The sequence below is a fragment of the Cotesia glomerata genome, linkage group LG2, assembly GCF_020080835.1.
Source record: "Cotesia glomerata isolate CgM1 linkage group LG2, MPM_Cglom_v2.3, whole genome shotgun sequence".
NCBI classification, from domain to species: Eukaryota; Metazoa; Arthropoda; class Insecta; order Hymenoptera; family Braconidae; genus Cotesia; species Cotesia glomerata.
Window position 1 is genome coordinate 24695476 of NC_058159.1, and position 19606 is coordinate 24715081.

Below are 19606 nucleotides of genomic sequence, written 5' to 3' on the forward strand. Positions count from 1 at the left end.
CAATTTTAATTAAAAATACACTCTGCAGCCAAATTAATGCCAAGCATCGAACTTAACATTTCAGCTTCTCTTTCGATCTTTAGCGCCATATCATTAATTACATCAATGAACAGCCTGCCTTCGATCAGCCGATTGAATTTCTGTCTCAATTCTTTGATGATCTCTGGTGGTTGTCCAATAGACTTGAAAAGTAAGTCAATTGCAGAATTTGTCGAGTTAACTAATTCTCCCGACAACGCGTTTGCTGCGATTCTCCGCAGAATATCAACATCGGGCTCTGCTTCTAATTTGATGAGCATCTCTTCAAGGATTGGAAACCTTGATCCAAATTGTTGCTGAAACATAAATGAAACATAAAAATTAATAATTCTTCAAATAAAAGATTGATTGAAAATCCTGTCGATTACTTACCATCAACGAAGTTTTGATTTCAGACGTGAAGATCCAGAATGTTTCGGGATCTGTCATGACCTCAACTTCTCCAACAGAATTTTCAATTGAGTCACACATTTTCTTAGCAAAATAGTTTTAATTTCAGATACAAATTTCTGTTTAAGCTTTAAATGTCTTGATTGCTCAAGATTTGCTTTGAATATGATTGAAAATTACTATTGCACCCCTATTTATACCTGAAAATACGGAAAGAAGCGAAGCCTAATTGCTAATGAGTTACTCTAAAATATTCTTTTGGCAAATCATGGAGCTTAGATACCTGATACTAGAATTTTATTGGTCAAAACTGCCATAAAAATTGAAAGGAAAGGGAAATTAGTAAAATAGTAAGGGAAAGTTATTTGTGATTGGTAATTTTTGGCCAATCAAAATTTTTAGTTCTTGAAAATTATTCATACTGGATTTCGTTGAAAAAAAATCAAGATGGACGACATTGGACATTATGCATCGCCCCAAAATGAAATTTCAGGTCCTGTGAAAGAAACGTTGAACGCGAGAATATTTTTTTTAGGTAGATTCATAGATTTTTTCAGAAATCTAGTCATAGTAGCTGATTTAATATCGCAATTTAAAGAAAATTTTGCTATAATGCCTTATTTTGTTAAATTATTTCGAAAAATAGCATTGGCTCAAAAGTTTATATGATATAACGCGCCATGTAGCAAAAGCTTGCGCTCACAGTTCTTAATCGATCTTTATAACATTTCAGGCTTTTTTTACAAATCATGTTCGAAAATGAAAAAAATCGGGTGTTATGTTGATGAGTCATCGATGTTTAAAAATTTTTTTGATTTAAAAACTTTTCAATTTTTTATAAATAATTTTTTAGCCGTAAAAGATTATTCATATCTATTTGATTTACTTTAAATTTTACACAATTATCTTTAATTAAAGATATTATTTGTCTACTTTCGATCATTTCTTCGATTTAAATTTAACTTTTATTATAGAAATTTCTCCGCTGTGAAAGATAGTTCAAATCTGTTAATTTTTTCCGTTTTTTCAATTTTTAATGCAAATACATGAGTTAATTGGCGAAACAAATTAATCACTGAAAATTAATATGTAATTAAAATCAATTTCGATGTTCCAGACAACCTGTAAAATATCAAAATTCGCAATAAAAAAATAATTCAAAAATATTATTCAAAAGTTATAGTGTAAAGTGTTCCACACTGAGAAAAAAAAATACTTTTGCTCATATACCAATTTCTTGGCTCAAGAAACTAGCTGACGATAAAATATTCTATTATTATTAATTATTAATATCTGAAGAGATGAACATCAATATTTATCTTCGTTCGTGAGTTATCGTTGTCGAAAGAAAACCGAAAAAAGTGTTTTTTCGGAATTACTTCGAAATTTTTGATTCGATCGATTAAAACTTACAAGTTCGTAATGAGGCTTCAAAAACTGCGTTGAATGCCGTCAACCGCGTGAAAATTGGTTCATTTATTCAAAAGTTATTGCGGTTTGAAAATTCAAAAAGTTGTGAATTATTAAACTGCTATGAGAGTTTTGAGCTCGAAGAGCTCAAAATGACACAAAAATCATATTTTGAGCTTGAAGAGCTCAAAAATGTAATGTGTAATTTTGAGCGCTTAAGTACAAAATGAGCGGGAAGTTGCACGGATGGCCTTTAGGGTCAACCGTCGTCCTAATTTTTTCTAAAAAATTTATAAAATTTTACGTAAAAAAACACAATTGTTTACATACTACCAAAGATAAAATTCAAATAATTTTATATCAAAAAAATGTTTTTCTCATAATTTACATTGTTTTTTTTTTATCGTATAACTACAATCATGAGTTAAATTAAATTATTTATTATAAAATGATTAAAATCAAATATTGTATCAACCTTCACCTAATATAGATTTTCGGAATTTTTAATTATAATATAATCATAATGAATGCTAATTGATAATTTTCGTTCACATCAGTATTTATTGTTTGTATTGTACCATTCTATAATAGCACAAATCTTCTAAGAACTACTTAATTACGTTGCAGTGATAATAACAGAATTTGTCTCATTAGAATTTTACAGTAATAATAATACCTTTTTTTACCTGCAGAAGAAAACAATACTCTCAGTTCTCTATTATACATGGTTACTGACCAGATAGTCTAAACAAGAACAATACATAGACATTCAAATACCGATAAACATTTTCGTTAAAAAGGGATTAGAGATAATTTTTCGTAGACAAAAATAATAGAAGGAGTTTGTTAATTGCATTCTATTCAATAAAATATTATTCACATAAATGTGCTGCCATTTTTAGTATCGTATGTAACATTTGTCTTATAAACTTTAAAGGTCTATATTTTTATTTTATGAATTTCTTAGATAAATAAGTCAGATCCAATGCATGGAAAATTTAATTAAAATAAAACACTTGAATTTCAATCAAAAGAAAGTAAATTTAAAAAAAATCTATTTAAATAATAATCAATTTTTGCATGTTTGTCTGAGTATCACTCGAAATTGGTTCGACTGATCTGGTTAATTTTTTTATTTTGTTTAGAGAAGATTTGTATGTAAAAAAATTTTTAAAAAAGTCCGCTAGAAAGTTAAAAATTTCAATGATAATATAGAATGGTAATTTTCATTAAAAAAAAAAAAATTTTTTAAAGACTATCGCTCACAATGACGAAGCTTCAGAACATTGTAAGGAAGCGTTTTAAGAAAATTTTTAAATAGTCAGAAAATTTTTTAGATTATCTTAAGATGAGCGTACAGCGACAGAGCCCCAGAACATTAAAACGGAGCGCTTCCAAACAGTCTTAAAACTGATGAATAATAATTTTTCAACAATTTCAAAATTAATTTAAAAAGAGCGCACTTAAGGGCGATAGCCACTTCGAAATTTCAAAAAAATTATTTTTTTTTATTAAATCAAAGTTCATGCATTAAAAAATATGTGTATATAGAGTTTTATATGAAAGTTCCGAATATTTTTCGAGCTATAGTAATTTTGGTAACAGCATGTCAAAAGATCATTGCACGCGCGGCACTCTGATGAAAACTCGATTTTCGAAAAACGGGGTAAAACCAATAACTTCCCAATTTTTGAAAATTTTCAATTTTCTTAGCGGGAAGTTAAAAATACTTTGTATAAATAAAAAAGAAAAAAATGTTTGATACATCTACTCATTAATTCTAAACAACAATAAAATATAATTTATTTATTTATTTTTAGAATAAAATTTCTAAGTCAGAAAAACCGAATGATATCAATAAACGATTATTAAATATAAATATATAAAATGAATTGTGGAATGAGATAAAATAAGATTTCTAATGTCATTTGCATTATTAAGGTTTTTATTATTTTCTTAAATATATTCGAATAAATACAACTATTTTTTTTTTCAAAAAGTCATTATTTTATTTACAATTTTATGTCTAAAATTTAAAAACATACAAATTTTTAAATATTTACAATATTAAAAAATTCCCATTCATTCATTATTACATTAACATAAAAAAATATCAATGAAAAATACACTCTTCGGCCGAATTAGTGCCAGGCTTCGAACTTAACATTTCAACCTCTGTTTCAGTTTTTAGAGCCACATCGTTAATTAAATCAATGAACAGCCTGCCCTTGATCAACCGATTGAATTTCTGCCTTAATTTCTTTGTTATCTCTGGTGGTTGTCCAATAGATTGGAACAGTAAATTGATTCCAGAATTTGCAGAGTTGACTAATTCCGGCGACAAGGCGTTTTTTGCGATTCTTCGTAGAATTTCTACGTCGGGCTCTGTTTCCAACTTGCTCAGCATCTCTTCAAGAATTGGAAACTTCGATCCAAAGTTTAGCTGAAACATAAATTAATAAATAAATAAAACATGAAAATTAATAATTCTTCTTAAATTGAAGATTGATTAAAAATCCTGATCACTTACCATTAGCGAAGTTTTGATTTCAGCTGTAAAGATCCAGAAAGTCTCCGGATCTGTCATCACCTCAACTTCTCCAACGGACATCTTAATTGAGTCACGCATTTTGTTAACGAAATAGTTTTAATTTCAAAGGTGAATTTCTGTTAAAGCAAGTATCTTAATAGCTCAAAATTTGCTATGAATCTGATTTAAAACTGATATTGCACCCTTATTTATACCTGAAAATACGGAAGGAAGCGAAGCCTAATTGCTAATGAGTGACTCTAGAATATTCTTTTGGCAAATTATGAAGTTCAGGTACCTGATACTAGAATTTTATTGGTCAAAACTGCCACAAAAATTGAAAGGAAAGGGAAATTAGTAAAATAGTAAGGGAAATTTCTTTGTGATTGGTAATTTTTGGCCAATCAAAATTTTTAGTTCTTGAAAATTATTACGTTGAAAAAAAAAATCAAGATGGACGACATTGAACATTGTGCATCCCCTCAAAAAATGAAATTTCAGGTCCTGTGAAAGAAACGTTGAACAAGAAAATATTTTTTTAGGTAGATTTATAGATTTTTTCAGAAATCTAGTCATAGTACCCGATTTAATATCGCAATCTAAAAAAAATATTGCTATAATGCTTTATTTTGTCACGTTAGTTTGAAAAATAACATTGGCTCAAAAGTATATGATGTAACGCGCCATGTCAGCAAGCTTGCGCTTATAGTTCTTAACCGATCTTTATAAAATTTCAGACTTTTTTACAAATCAAGTTTGAAAATAAAAAAAAATCGGACGTTATGTTGATGAGTCGTAGGTGATTGAAAATAAATTTTTTTGATTTTTGAAAACTTTTCAATTTTGTATAAATAATTTTTCAGCCGTAAAAGATTATTGATATCTATTCGATTTACTTTAAAGTTTACAAAATTATATTTAACTGAAGATATTTTATTTATGAAAAGTATTTTAATATAATTAAATATGTTTATATCATTTGTCCACTTTCGATCATTTCTTCGATTTAAATTTAACTTAATCTTTAAAAAATTTCTCCGCTTTTAACGTTTAATTAAATTTGATTCACAATAAAGAAACTACTACAATAATTAAGATACTCTAAATTTATCAGAGGGCATTTTTTTCGGTTTTTTAAAAGTACTTTGTAAAAAAAATATAGAAAATTGAGAAATAAAATTTTCTACTATCTTTTTGGTTGTTTTGGATTTTCCCTTCATGGGAAGCCTTTGATTTTTAACTTCCCGCTAAGAAAATTTAAAATTTTCAAAAATCGGGAAGTTATTGGTTTTACCCCGTTTTTCGAAAATCGAGTTCTCATCATACCTCGACGTTTTGAGGTCTTAGGAAGCTTCTCCGAATGTTTCCGAATGTTATATATATATATATATATATGTGACCCTCTTATAACTTTTGAACGGCTTGGCCGATTTCTTCGCGGTTGGCACCATTCGAAAGGGCTTGACCAAACTTAGATTTTGAATCTAATTTGGACCGGTTCGAACCGGTAAATTTTGAGAAATCTCAAAAAAACTACAAAAAAAATTTTTTTAAATGTGGTTTTTTTTCAATAACTTTTAAACGGCTCTACCGATCGATTCCAAGAACTAATCAGCTCTTAAAATCAAAAAACCACGTCGATCGCCGTCAGCCCGGTCGAAATCGGTTGATTCGTTCGTGAGTTATCGTTGTCGAAAGAAAACCAAAAAAAGTGTTTTTTTGGAATCAATCCAAAATTCCTAGTTCGATCAATTCATACTCAAAGATTCTTCATGAGGCTTCGAAAACTGCGTCGAATGCTGCCAACCGCATGAAGATCGGTTCATTCATTCAAAAGTTATTGCGGTTTGAAAATTCAAAAAGTTGTGTTTTATTAAGCTGCTATGAGAGTTTTGAGCTCGAAGAGCTCAAAATGACACAAGTATCATATTTTGAGCTTGAAGAGCTCAAAAATGTAATGTGTAATTTTGAGCGCTTAAGTACAAAGTGAGCGGGAAGTTGCAGGGATGGCCTTTAGGGTCAACCGTCGTCCTAATTTTTTTCTAAAAAATTTATAAAATTCTACGTAAAAAACACAATTTTTTCATGCTATCAAAGATAAAATGCAAATAACTTTGTATCAAAAAAATTTTCTTCTCATAATTTTCATTTTTTTTTATCGTATAACTACAATAATGAGTTAAATTAAATTATTTATTATAAGATGATTAAAATCAACTATTGTATCAACCTTATCGAATATAGATTTACAGAATTTTTAATTATAATATAATTATAATGAATGCTAATTGATAATTTTCGTTCACATCGGTCTTTGCAAATAGCACAAATATTCTAAGAACTACTTAATTACGTTGCAGCGGTAATAACAGAATTTTTCTCATTAAAATCTTACAATAATTATACCTTTTTATACCTGCAGTAGAAAGCAATACTTTCAGTTCTCTACTTTACATGATTACTGACCAGGTAGTCCAAGCAAGAACAATACATAGACATTCATATATCGATAAAAATTTTTGGTAAAAAGGGATTAGAGATAATTTGTCGTAGACAAAAATAATAGAAGGAGTTTGTTAATTGCATTCTATTCAATAAAATATTATTCACATGAATCTATTGCCATTTTTAATATCGTATTTAACGTTTGTCTTATAAACTTTACAGGTCTATAATTTTATCTGTTGAATTTCTTAGAAAAATGAATCAAGTCCAATGTATAGAAAATTTAATTTTTTAAAACAATACTTGCATTTCAATCAAAAGAAAGAAAATTTGAAAAAAATATGGAATAAAAAAAAATAATTGATATAATTTTTAGAATTAAATGAAATTTTGTTGCGAATTCAAAAATGAAAACAAATTATTTCGGATGTTCTTGGCCTGCGTTGATAGATTTTTCTACTTCTTTTATAATTCACTATATCTATTTACTAATAAATTATTATACATCAAAATAGTTACCAGACTTATTAAAAAAATTAAAGATACTCAACGAGTTCCACTAAGTTTAAACAAATTTTTTTTTAATTTTTAAAACCACAACAAAATTTTATTCAACTCTAATAAATTATTTCGATTATTTCTTTTTAATTGAATTTTATTTCATATGTTATTGTGAATAATTACTTTTTTTAAAGTGTTGTGAACGTGAAATTGGCGTGACTTTTTACAGTGAAGCTGTTTCTTGTCAGATAATACAATCTACAATTATTGATGAGTATTTATTAACTACAATGCCATTTTTAAATTAATATAAATATTATTTACAAAATAAAGGATATTTTTCTGTTTAACTAATACTAAATTTTTATTTGAATTTTTTAAGAGCTAATAAGATTTGAGGTTTTATTTCTTTGATCTCTGACTAACTTTAACATCATAATTTTTTTTGAAGATTGAACTAACGGATGGCGAACAAATTATTAAAGGTTGTTTCGAAATATTGTTACTTTGCTAATAGTCATATAGCAATAATAATAGCTCGGAAAACTTATGTAAACAATCGTTAATAGGTAAATTGTGTCACATGAATAATTACAATTTAAAGCATATACGGTTGAACTCTAACAAGCCATCCCAAGCAGGTCGAGCAATCATTTACCTTGAAGATTACACATTAACCTGGTCCCTACTAACAACCCTCTAGGAAGCTCATCAGCTCATCACCAACAATCTCTATAGTATAATTATTTGAGCGGCTGCGCGTTAAAATTTAACGTGTATGCATTGTTACCCTAACAACGTTGACGGAAAGCCACTGAGCTTCCTGACGACGCGGGAAGCTTTTAGACGTCGCGACGCGTTCGCGCATGGTGCTTGGTGCATCATTCTACCTTTAGCCTCCGGGTAATTTACCGCCAGTACAATGCAATAAGTAACCACCAAAGTCATAAAGAGACTCAAACACTAGGATTTTAAAGAGTGGTGTTAATGTGAAGTGATTCATCGGCACCCAAATTGGCGATGACAATTGATCAATTTAGTATGTTTTGGTATCCCAGATGGACGAGTGCCAAGTCTAACGCGTGTGGAGGCTCCTAAATCGATCGTTTTAGGCATCACTGCAGCAGTTGCGGCTTTTTATGAATATTCCAACCAAAATTTATTATCGCTACAAATGAAACAAGAGTCGTTAATAAAGAACATTAATAACTTACTAGGTAACCGAGCAATCGATTAATTTTACTCACATTAAGATTAAACAAAAATGAACTTTTTGTCTTTTCACCTTGATAGATAGATTGGGAGCATGAGGAATGAGCTTCTGACATGCAGAAAAGCAATAAAAGTTTGTTGGGTAACTTTTAGTAATAATTGTGTTGTGAGCTTTTTTTGCAAATAAAATTACACTTGCATTTGAAAAGTAGATTTATTTGGGCTTTGATTGCTTTGTAGACGCTCAGTTACCGAATCTATGCCACAACGATGCGGCTGTCTGCCTCAATAATTCTATATACCAATTTAAGAATCTATTGATCTAATGAAATCGTCTCAAAATCCTTGATGGAATAAAATTGAATAACCCGATTGTGATCTTGTGAATAAAATATAATTTATTTCTTACTAATATGAATCATTTGATAATATTATGTCCCTGTGTCCTCGTGGGTTTTTTTTCGCCTTCGGTAAAGTTTTTTAAACTCCCTTGTTGCGTCTGTCTCGAGGACGATGTAACTCGTGAGTTTTAGTGTCACGGTCGTATAAGGCAAACGACGTTTACTTGCAAAACGTACTTGTATGTATATTGTGCACACTACTTCTTTACTCTGCTTTCACTTACATTGCATTATAAATATATTACAGTGACTTCACTTATTCCATTACATTTAGATTTTTTTTTGCTCCGCCCTTTTGTCAAGACAAACAAAATAGTCCATGACTTCATCTTGTGGACATTTGAATTTAAATCTTTATACAGACTAATATTTACGGCTGGTGTGATAATTTTTATTTCCGTTTGTGAATGCTAGTACAAATAAATTCATTCATTCATTCATTACTACACTCTTCTTCCCACGTGCAAACTTCACTTGCTCGCTTGATAACTTTCAAACAAGTCTGATGAGACTAAAGACTTTATCAGACTTAAAAGTTTTAGCTATTATATATTCTTTTTGTGTTAACTTCTGCAAATAAAAAATACAGTTATCAATTTAAGCTAATAGTTTATTTTTCAGTTTATATCCTTGACCTAAAGTCAAATTTTAGAATAAATATACGAACCAGGTGCTAATAGCTCTAATCTGTCACATCTTGGCATAAAAAAGTGTGTCGCCGATTGCCGGGAACTATGAGTACTCTATTTCTCGTAATACATTCAACTCACCACATGTAAAAGGTTCTTTCTTCAAAAACGATAATCAATATTGTAAATAATCAAGCCTCTTTGTTGCAAAGGAGTTGAATAAAAAATATGTGTATATATTTAAATGTAAAACAAACAATAGTAGCAATATTGAATATTTATAAATATTTCTTAATATATATTACGTAAAATAAATACAGAATAACCACTAAAATGTATGATTTTCAGAATATTGTCATACTTTTCCCTGAAAATAATTTCATTTTTATAAGCCAGATATATTAATTTTCAATTGTACACAAAATCAAATCTGTTATAATATTTATAAAAACAAGAAAAACGTTTACAAATAAATTTATTTTCTCAGTTTTTTAATGTATGGTTTTGTATTTATGCAAAATATAAGAAAAATAATATAATTACGAAATGTTTATATTTTTACTACAAAAGTAAGAACCAAAACACTGATAAAAAATTAACTTTAATCAAGTAAAAAATTTTTTGAACCAAGAAATTAATTTTGATTTAAGTAAATTCTATTTGATTTAAAAATTTTTCTCTTGAATCAAATTATTTTTTTTGTCAGTGTAGTAATTATCGGCATGATATATTATTGCTTCTAAATTATTGAGCAAATTATTTGCAAATTTTAAATCTAAGAATATTTAATTTTCAGTGTTACAATTAAGATAAATTCAAAATTTGTGACACTAAAAATTTTTAAATAATAAAAAAAATTTCTAATAGCCTTAATTTTTAAATTTATCCTTACTTTATTATTATGTCATTCTAAAATATTAACGATTTATTTATGTAATAGATTGAGCGATGATGTTCATTCAAAATATTTAACTAATGATCAGTAATGAGATAAGTACTAATTAAAATTCATTGAATTAATCAACATCAGACTTACATTTATAGATTAAAAAATTACGAGGTCAGTTTACTGATGAATTGCCAATTGTAAATAATTCGCTTTCATTTTTCCCATTAAATAAAACGAGAATCAAGTTAACTTGATTTGGAAAAAGCGAAAAAAAGAAAGATGATAATGTGAGTGGTGCAAGATTGATGGTTTTATGTATTTCGTCGCACGTACTCGCGCTCAATTCCCATAAAACGACAATGTTACTCTGTCATCGATTCCAGGACTTATATTACGTCGATAAATCCCTTTTCGGCGGCTCCGATCTACATCAAGGCAAACCAATAACTCTCGATCACTCCTTATTGCATTCATCCTCTTGCAATACTTGTATCGAGTGCTGAAACTCAACCACTATTTTAATTCATGACCACTCCTTGAAAATAAAATAACAATAAAATTACAATAATTTATTAATTAAATAACTTATTAAATTACAACTTTTCAATAAACTAAAAGTATGAAGTATTAAATGTTAAAAATAATTTTGAAAGGCATTGAAAATTGAAATAAATTGCAGAAATTGTTAGCCTTTATATTATTTGCGTGGGTTTGGCCCTTTAAAATGTCCGCCTACTTACTTTAATGACTTCCTGTAGTATTAAAGTCATCAGTTAAAAAATTTCAATAATAAATAATAAATTTAAATGTTATTTATTATTAAACTTAAATATATATTTACTGCACATTAACAGTTAAAATTAAAAATTAATTGAATTGCCTAAAGTGTTTAGAATTAAAATTTTTTTATGGTAATATATATTAATAATACTAAAAAGTGTTATGTATGATGTGTGAATGCATTGTCAATGTTTTCCTGGTACTGTAAATACAAAATACGAATGACTGGATCGACTACTTCAGGTTTGTCGCCCACGAGCCTCGGAGCATTCACCAAATAAGGCGGATCTAAGTGTAGGTTCTCCACCTACGCGGATAACTGAAACGATGACGCTTTCTTTTAACCGCGGAGTCTGAGATTCGATCGAGAATAAACCAGAAAAAAACTCATATATCTACAACTCTCGTACAAACTAAACCATTTAATTTTTTACTTCTTGTTATAATTATTTAATTGGAGACCTCACTTTAGTAATTACTGATTTGACAAGTAATTATATATGTATATTATTTTTTTTCTATAATTGTAATTTCACGCGGAAACGTCAATTTTACTGTCTAATTAGACATATTACCCATTAAATTGATAGATGCATGGAATAAATTAGAGTATTTTGAAGCATCACGCGTGAGTGAGAGTCTCTAGTCTTAAATTGCAGGTTGCACAACGTCAACAAGACACGTACTACTTGTTTATACTGTCCATCTAGTCGTGTACACTTTAACGAGTACAGAGCCTCAGCATTTAGTCTTCTTGTCACGACATTGTATATAAATATATGCTTCATAGCTGTAAAAAAAACGATGGTTAGATTAGCGTGTCATGATCGATAATGTTTGATGTACTTTTTACAAAAAATATCCATAATTTCATGCGAATTAAATTGTAGGAATGCACATTTGATACGTTACTGAAAATGAAATAATTATAAATTTTTAATTACCAATTGATTACCAATTAAGAAGAAATAATTAATACATTTTTATAGTAACAAATTAATATGCGATTCGTATCAAGACGTACAGAGTAAATAAATTGAATTACAGCTTGTTAAGGTAGGAACTTGTAAAAGTTTCTTAATTGATTGTATATCATTAAAAAAAAAAATAATAATAATAATGATAATTACTTTGTTTTTATTAAAACATTTGGTCTTCAAGCGTTCAAACATCTTAAGAATGGTTAAAAAAATTTTTAAAAACTTTTATAAAAGTTCAACGAGTTTAAATATGTGTTGACTTGTATATTTATGTGTTGTGTATATCTGTAAGCATGTGAGCTGGCAAATAGCCCGAGGACGCAGATAATACCGCAACGTTTACGGCATTTTCGCATGTCAAATGTCTCTTAATGTTCCAATTAGATTTCTAAGGACCAAAGAACATTTGAATTATTAAACACTTATTAAGATGTTAATATGAAATGTGCGATGACTAATACTATTCTCTATAATATTTGTAGTACAATGTTAAGCTTTATCATTATCTGTCAAATATTATCTACACGACATTAAAATTATTGACTGACTTATCTTTATTGCCTATTACAAATACCTAAATAATTCACTTACTCGCACCGTTCGTGTTTCTCACTTTTTATCAATAGTTTATGTCTATATTTTTTTAATAATTCTCTAACAAAAGTCTTTAATTTTTAAAAGTTGTAAAATAATACCAGCAACCAGCGACTCACCCTGCATGTCCGCTTTTCCGTGACCCACTTAAAATCTTTTTCTTCTTACTCGTATACCGCGAAGCTGCTCCGAAATAGGAATGAACGGGACGAGAATGAAAGGAGTTCAAGTAAAAAGAAAAAAAAACCAAAAAAAAATATAAAATAAATGAATAATGAATAAAAATAGTTTGGTAAATGAAAATAAATATAAAATACCGTGTTAGGTGAGTTTCTTTACTTGTATTTTAAGTTAATTACGTCATCGCTCATTTTATTACTCCGTTTGTGTCTCATTGAACCGTGTACCCCTTCTTCCTTTTAATTATATTTACTGTTGTCATTTTATAATTATAATTACTTTATATTTATTTGTTTGCTGGCTTAATTTGTTTATCATAAGTTATTTAAATTTTTCCTCAGGACTATAAACTAATTACTTCATCATTTAAGAAAATTAACTGAAAAAAATATGTTTACATTTAATCTGTAAATTGAGCAAGTTATTTTAGTTTGTTATTTCCATTGACATATAAATCTTATCACGTATAATGAGACTTTATATTTAAAAAATGTTATCAGTCTTAATTAAAAATATTTTTATTATCGATAAATTATTATTATTGTTTTTTTCTTACCACTTGAATTTAAGAAGCTAAGTATTTACTTGATATAAAAAAAAATAACTAAACTTTTTTTCTACTTACAGTAAAGAATTTTTCACTTACAATCAGATGTCTGTTTCCACTTATTTTTATCTATATACATATATTTCCAAATGCCAGTCATTTAAAATTTTTCATCCATGAACTAGAAAAAAAAATTATTTATTATAAATATAAAACAAATATGTTTTGTATATGATATAAATAATGATGAATCATTGAAAGTTTGTCAGACATAAACGCCAAAAAAGTAATAAATAAACCACGGCTAACTTGTGGATTCCAATACCAATACGTATGTCATCAATGCATGAGTTTTAATTCCCACTTTTTATAATCACTCGTCCCGAGAATACAATACACCTATAATAAAAGTACAAATACAAACACATATACATAAAACCAGTAACAATACAAGTAAAACAACCCACGCGGATTCTCGAATAAGTAGATAGACACGTAGAGCATATGTGGAAGAGAGGGAATGATATGATCGTGGTCACGTTGATATAGGTATTTGTATATGTATTTGTCTTAGTTGAACTTATATATTATTATATATATCAGTCTGCATTAGTACCTCAGCTCAGAAAGCTTACACATCTACATCTTACATTTTTAAAGTTGTGTTATGTGTACCGTGGTATAGGCGTTAACTTAACATAAAGAGAGGGGAATTAAGAAGAGAGAAAAGACTTACGCGTTCCGCCGGTTCCAGTCAGTAGTTGCCGATCCAAATGGTGAGGCGAATCACCGACAACTTTATATAAAAATAGAGTTTATAAATTTTTCAAAACCACTGTGATTCAAATTTTATGTAAAGAAAAATAAAAAGACATTATTATTGTTATTAATATATAATTAAAACCTAAATTATTAAATTAAAAATTATAAAACGCGAAATAATTGTTATATTATATTAAATTATTTAAAAAGCGACAGGTGATATGTTAATGAGACAATAAATTATTAATATTCAATAGGATTAGATAACAAGTGAACTTTTTTTCAAGTGAATAATTTTAATAAGTTGCGAAATAAGCGCGATGGTTTTGAGTAAAAAAAACAGTGCAGGTGCGGTTAAGAAGAAGAAGAATAGTGGGAATGAAGTAATATCTTCGTCATCGACGTCAACAATGGACGTCGGTACCACTGAAGAAATCACATCATCGTCATCTACAGTGGTGACATCATCCCGTGTAGTCGAAGAGGCCAGATCCAGTGTAGAAACTAAAAGTCAGAGCAATGTGGTTGAGACAATTAGTGGGAGCCGAGAAGTTATTATGGATTCCAAGGGCAACATCATCAAGGTCATTGAAAGTCCACCCAGGACGAGCAGACAAATGACAACAAAAGATGGAAAAGCTTCGGATGATTTTATACGGGGCGAACAGACGCAGATCCTTCAGGAAGCTAGATTTCTTGATGGTAACAAAAATATTTCACAATCCAATAATTTGGAGCTCTCCGATAGCCATGTAGTGTCTTCTAGTTCGTACAGCACATCTTCCCATGTTGAAGAAGCCTCCAGTCAATTTCACGAGACCACGGCCCAGGGTGTAACTAACAGCCGGTCCTCAGAAAGCCAGCAATCGAGTAAACTTGTATCAGAAGCTCGCGAAGTTGACGGAAAAATTTATACCGACACTAATAAAGTTCAAGAGTCATTTCAGAGTAAAAATGTTGATGGAAATGTCGTGGCAAGTCGTGAGAAAAATGTCTTGAGTGAGAGTATGGTAGAACCCTCGGGAAAATCTCAACATACATTTATTGAAAACAGCAGCAATAGCAATAGCAAGTTTTCTAAATGCGTGCCTTCGTTAAGACCCGGAGAGTCATCTTGGGACGGTAAATTTGTGTATGAAAAACCAGAAAAATCAGGAACTAATTCTCAAACAAAATTATCATCGCCGGTTCCCAGTTCCCGCTCTGAAAAGGTAAAAAAATTTATTTCTGGTGACGTAACATCTAGCTCTGAAATTCGAGAATCTCAAGTACACGAAAGTACTTCCACCAGCCATGTTTCTGAAGTAATAACTTCCCACAGTAGTTCGGACGTTAGAAAAAGCATTGAGACAGACTCTTTTGACAGTAATTATCACAGCAAAAATTCACGACCTGGCGACTCCTCGTGGGATGGAAGTTTTGTTATTGACAGTAGTAAAACGACTGAGCCATCGGTCGTGAGAATATCTGATAAGGTCAGAGACACGGTTGAAGTCAGAGATATTTCCGATAGTGCAGTCGAGTCCTCCGTGACCTCGTCCTCCTACATAGTAGAATACAAGGACGCGAGCGATGGGAAACGTATTGAAAAAGTAACCTCCGTGTCTACAGCTATTCCAGAAGAAGAACCCCCCATTCCAAGAGACTCCAGTACTCCCAGGCGCTCACAAACCCCAGATAAGTCGCAGGCTTACAAGGTAGGCCAATCTGCTTGGGATGGTAAATTTTTATACGAAAAGCCGCCGACCAAAACGACTCGTACTGACGCGGTAAGACCGACAAATCGTGGACAGAGAACAGACGTTGAAATACGAGATGTTACTGACGATTACACTATCAATGAAGCTGATATATCGACATCTTCGTACGTGGTCGAGACTTCGTCAAGCCAAACTAGTTTCTCGGACGTTCGCGAGTCCAGTCTTACTTCTGTCACTCGAGACTCTGGTGGGTGGGACCAGAAAGATGTCACGAGAGATAAGCGACCCTCGTCGCCAGAAACAACAGACAGGGCTGCCTTGAAACCTGGTTCGTCGACGTGGGACGGAACTTTTAAGCGTCCGGACCCGGTTCCTATTGCCAGGAAGCCCAGAGTCAGCGACACTACGCTGGACCTCCGAGAGTATGACTCCAATTTGTCAGAAGTAAGTTCTTCAGAGAGATTTATTTTTGAACAATCCCGCGTCCATGAAAGCTACTCGGATTCCTCGAATATTGATCTAGCTTCCACAGCGGTTGAGACAATAATTATTGTTGATGGTAAACCAACGCGTACTACCAAATACAGCGTTGAGTCTACCGGAGAGACTACGGAATCACTACAGGGTAGAAAGTCCCCATACCCTGAAGATCATGTGAGCAGACCGACGAAACATGGATCCTCCACGTGGGACGGCTCCTTTACTTATGAAAAACCTGTTGACGCAAAAAAGCCGGGTGATAAGAAAGTTACCAGCAAAATTCTGGTTGATAAAACAAGAGACACGTCTGAAGATCGCTATGTAACTAATGTTAACGTTGATATGACGGATGACATTAAAAGTACAACGGAGTACAGTACTGTGACGTCTACCTCTGGTATGGCTGATTCGAAGACAACTGACTTGAAGACCATTCACAGCAAAAGACCGCAGAGTCCTGAAAAATCAGGACCAGCAGATCGCTCAGGTCGTCCATCAAAGCCTGGATCTTCTACGTGGGACGGATCTTTTACTTATGAAAAGCCTCAGGAATCCAAGAAACCGATTGATAAGAAAACAAGCGATGCTAAACTTCCGGTAGATAAGGAATCCAAGGACACCTTACGTACTGATAAGAGGTTTGTAACTAACGTCGATGTATCTGAAGATATTAAAAATGTTACTGAGTTCATTAACATCGAAAAATCCAGTACTGATTCAAAGATTTACGACTCTTCTAATTTTTCCAATATAATTACTCATGAGGTTTCTGATTCGCGAAAGCCTGCGGGTCCAGTTAGAAGACCAGAGAGTCCTGAGAAGTCGATGAGCTCAACAGATCGGGCAGCTCGTCCATCAAAACCGGGATCTTCAACTTGGGATGGATCGTTTACGTATGAGAAAACTCCGGAACCTAAAAAACAAATTGATACAAAAGTAAGTACCAAAATTACCGTTGATAAAAAACCCAAGGATATTTCCCGTACTGATTATGTATCCACTGAATTTAAAAGTGATCTTGATGTTTCTCAAGATATTAAAAGCACAACTCAGTTTATTAATATTGAAAAGTCTAGCACTGTTGACTCCAAGACGTTTGATTCTTCTAATTTTTCAAACACAATCACACATGAAGTAACAGATGTACGAAAGCCTTTAGGTCCTGGTCAAAAACCAGAGAGTCTTAAAAATAGACCAGAAAGTCCTGAAAAATCAGTGAGTCCTACAGATCGCTCAGTACGTCCCACTAAACCCGGGTCATCGACTTGGGATGGATCTTTCACCTACGAAAAACCTCAAGAACCTAAAAAGCCGATTGATAAAAGTCCAACTGATTCACGACTTCCAGTGGATAAAAAACCAAAAACTACTTCGAAAGATGATTACGTATCAATCACTAACTTGAGCAGTAATATTGACGTTTCTCATGACATCAAAAACACAACTCAGTTTATCAACGTTGAAAAATCTACTTCCATTGATTCAGCGACACACGACTCTACAGATTTTTCTACTACAATTACCCACGAGGTTTCTGATTCACGAAAACCTTTGAGTCCTGGCAAAAAACCGGAGAATTTTAAAAATAGACCAGAGAGTCCTGAAAGACCGAGAAGTCCTACAGATCGCTCAGCACGTCCGAAACTCGGATCTTCGACTTGGGATGGACATTTCACTTATGAAAAGCCGCAGGAACCCAAGAAACCAACTGACTCTCAACTTCCAGTAGATAGAAAACCCAAGGATGTTTCACATACAGATGATTACGTGTCTATCACTGATTTAAAAACCAGCGTCGTTGACGTTTCACAAGACATTAAGAGCACAACTCAATACATAAACGTTGAAAAATCTAGCTCCGTTAATTCAGTGTCACGCGACTCTACAGATTTCTCTACTACAGTTATCCACGAGGTTTCTGATTCACGAAAGCCTTTGGGTCCTGGTAAAAAACCAGAGAGTCTTAAAAACAGACCAGAGAGTCCTGAAAAGCCGGGGAGTCCTACAGATCGTTCAGCACGTCCGACTAAACCCGGGTCATCGACTTGGGATGGATCTTTCACTTATGAAAAGCTGCAGGAACCCAAAAAACCGATTGATAAAACGAAACCTACTGGAAAAAAATCGACAGTTGATTCTAGGGACAAACCACGGAAGCCTACAGATAGAGAAGACAGAATCCAGCCCATTCCGTCCGACTCTACTATGCGAAATATTAGAGACAATTTGACAGACACAACTATACTCAATGAGACGTTTATTGTTGAAAAATCTTCCAGCTTCACTGATGTTGTGCAGGAAAATTATATCAGCGAGTTTAAGGACACCCGAGACGTGGTAAGTGGAATAACTTTTAGTTTGATTTATGATTGACGTGGCTTGACGGCGCGTTTAAGCCAGCGGTTGGATAAACAAATTCAAATTCGCTTGAGTACTAAAGACTTTCTTGCTAATGTAAGTGAAACGGGTATTTAAGAAGATAGCAGTATAAAATAAAATAACTAAAGACTTTCACTCTTTCATGCTTTCAAGGATTCGCCGTAAGTCTCATACGCATAAATTTATTTTTATGGGTATATGTTTATGTGTGGAAGTAAAGTAAGTTTCATGAGTTAAAAATAAATCTGAGCTAACGCATTTTGCCTTCACGAGGTGTGTAGTTGTATAAATAAAAAATAAAAAGAATAAATAAAGAATAAAGAATAAAAGAGAATAGTATAATCTCGCGGAAGTTGTAGATTTCAATCGCGCAATGCCTATTATTCTGACGTTATACTGCGTTACATCATAATGTTTTGATCAATGATCTGACACCCAGCTGAATTTTAAATTCTTATCTGCCGTATTAAAATACAAATAAGATTACTTATTTTATAAAAATATATTTGACATAAATTATCCATTACTTTAATCTTTAATAATTAAAAAATTAAATATAAAACGTTTAAGTTTTTATTTATTAAAAAAATAGTAATGGCAATGGTTTTTATCGATTTTCTAAGTCATTATTACATACGCTATATACACTAATTAAAGAACATAGATCACCGTTTAAAAATAAACTTTTAAAATGTAGTTAAAGTAATAATTGGTAATTTTAAAAATTTTTTGGTGTGACAGTAAGGTAAAAGCCCCAA

The 19606-nt window shown here is 31.3% G+C and overlaps 3 protein-coding genes across 20 annotated transcripts in view; 1 reads left to right on the plus strand and 2 right to left on the minus strand.

The window, feature by feature from the left end:
• On the minus strand, positions 1–14302 carry LOC123258608. 6 transcript variants are annotated; one of them, XR_006508098.1, is made up of 12 exons: positions 13837–14302; positions 13627–13708; positions 13118–13359; positions 12920–12983; positions 12073–12137; positions 11802–12016; positions 10594–10981; positions 9596–9924; positions 8563–9498; positions 8106–8483; positions 412–925; positions 1–335 (listed from the first exon to the last, which is right to left on the minus strand). XR_006508098.1 is itself a non-coding variant. In XM_044718744.1 (3 exons), exons 2-3 carry the CDS (start codon positions 508–510, stop codon positions 6–8), a joined length of 429 nt encoding a protein of 142 aa, XP_044574679.1. In that variant the 5' UTR covers positions 511–925; positions 8106–8181; the 3' UTR covers positions 1–5. The 6 variants fall into 6 exon arrangements, 2 of the variants coding, with proteins under 2 accessions (XP_044574679.1, XP_044574678.1); XR_006508097.1 differs by lacking the exon at positions 12073–12137; XR_006508099.1 differs by lacking the exons at positions 11802–12016; positions 12073–12137.
• Positions 3923–5245, minus strand: LOC123258610. The gene is made up of 2 exons (XM_044718745.1): positions 4370–5245; positions 3923–4282 (listed from the first exon to the last, which is right to left on the minus strand). The coding sequence occupies exons 1-2, from the start codon at positions 4466–4468 to the stop codon at positions 3953–3955; spliced, it is 429 nt and encodes a 142-aa protein (XP_044574680.1). The 5' UTR covers positions 4469–5245; the 3' UTR covers positions 3923–3952.
• LOC123258600 (titin-like) overlaps positions 8441–19606 on the plus strand; it is a 25217-nt gene continuing 14051 nt past the window's right edge. For 8 of the 13 annotated variants that reach the window (XM_044718718.1, XM_044718720.1, XM_044718727.1 and 5 more), the window contains exon 1: positions 14502–18806. In XM_044718718.1, coding sequence (XP_044574653.1) covers positions 14610–18806 — 4197 coding nt within the window. In that variant the 5' untranslated portion in view covers positions 14502–14609. Of the gene's footprint in view, positions 8533–8606; positions 8670–14501; positions 18807–19606 lie in introns of those variants that run through there. The other 5 variants (XM_044718729.1, XM_044718730.1, XM_044718725.1 and 2 more) reach the window with 5 other exon arrangements.

Bases quoted from the DNA above. Each gene is read 5' to 3' on its own strand.
- LOC123258608 (XM_044718744.1), bottom strand. From the start codon at position 510: ATGTGTGACTCAATTGAAAATTCTGTTGGAGAAGTTGAGGTCATGACA. The intron at 336-411 runs GTAAGTAATCGA...TTTATGTTTCAG, and splicing joins AAATCAAAACTTCGTTGATG to CAACAATTTGGATCAAGGTT.
- LOC123258610 (XM_044718745.1), bottom strand. From the start codon at position 4,468: ATGCGTGACTCAATTAAGATGTCCGTTGGAGAAGTTGAGGTGATGACA. The intron at 4,283-4,369 runs GTAAGTGATCAG...TTTATGTTTCAG, and splicing joins AAATCAAAACTTCGCTAATG to CTAAACTTTGGATCGAAGTT.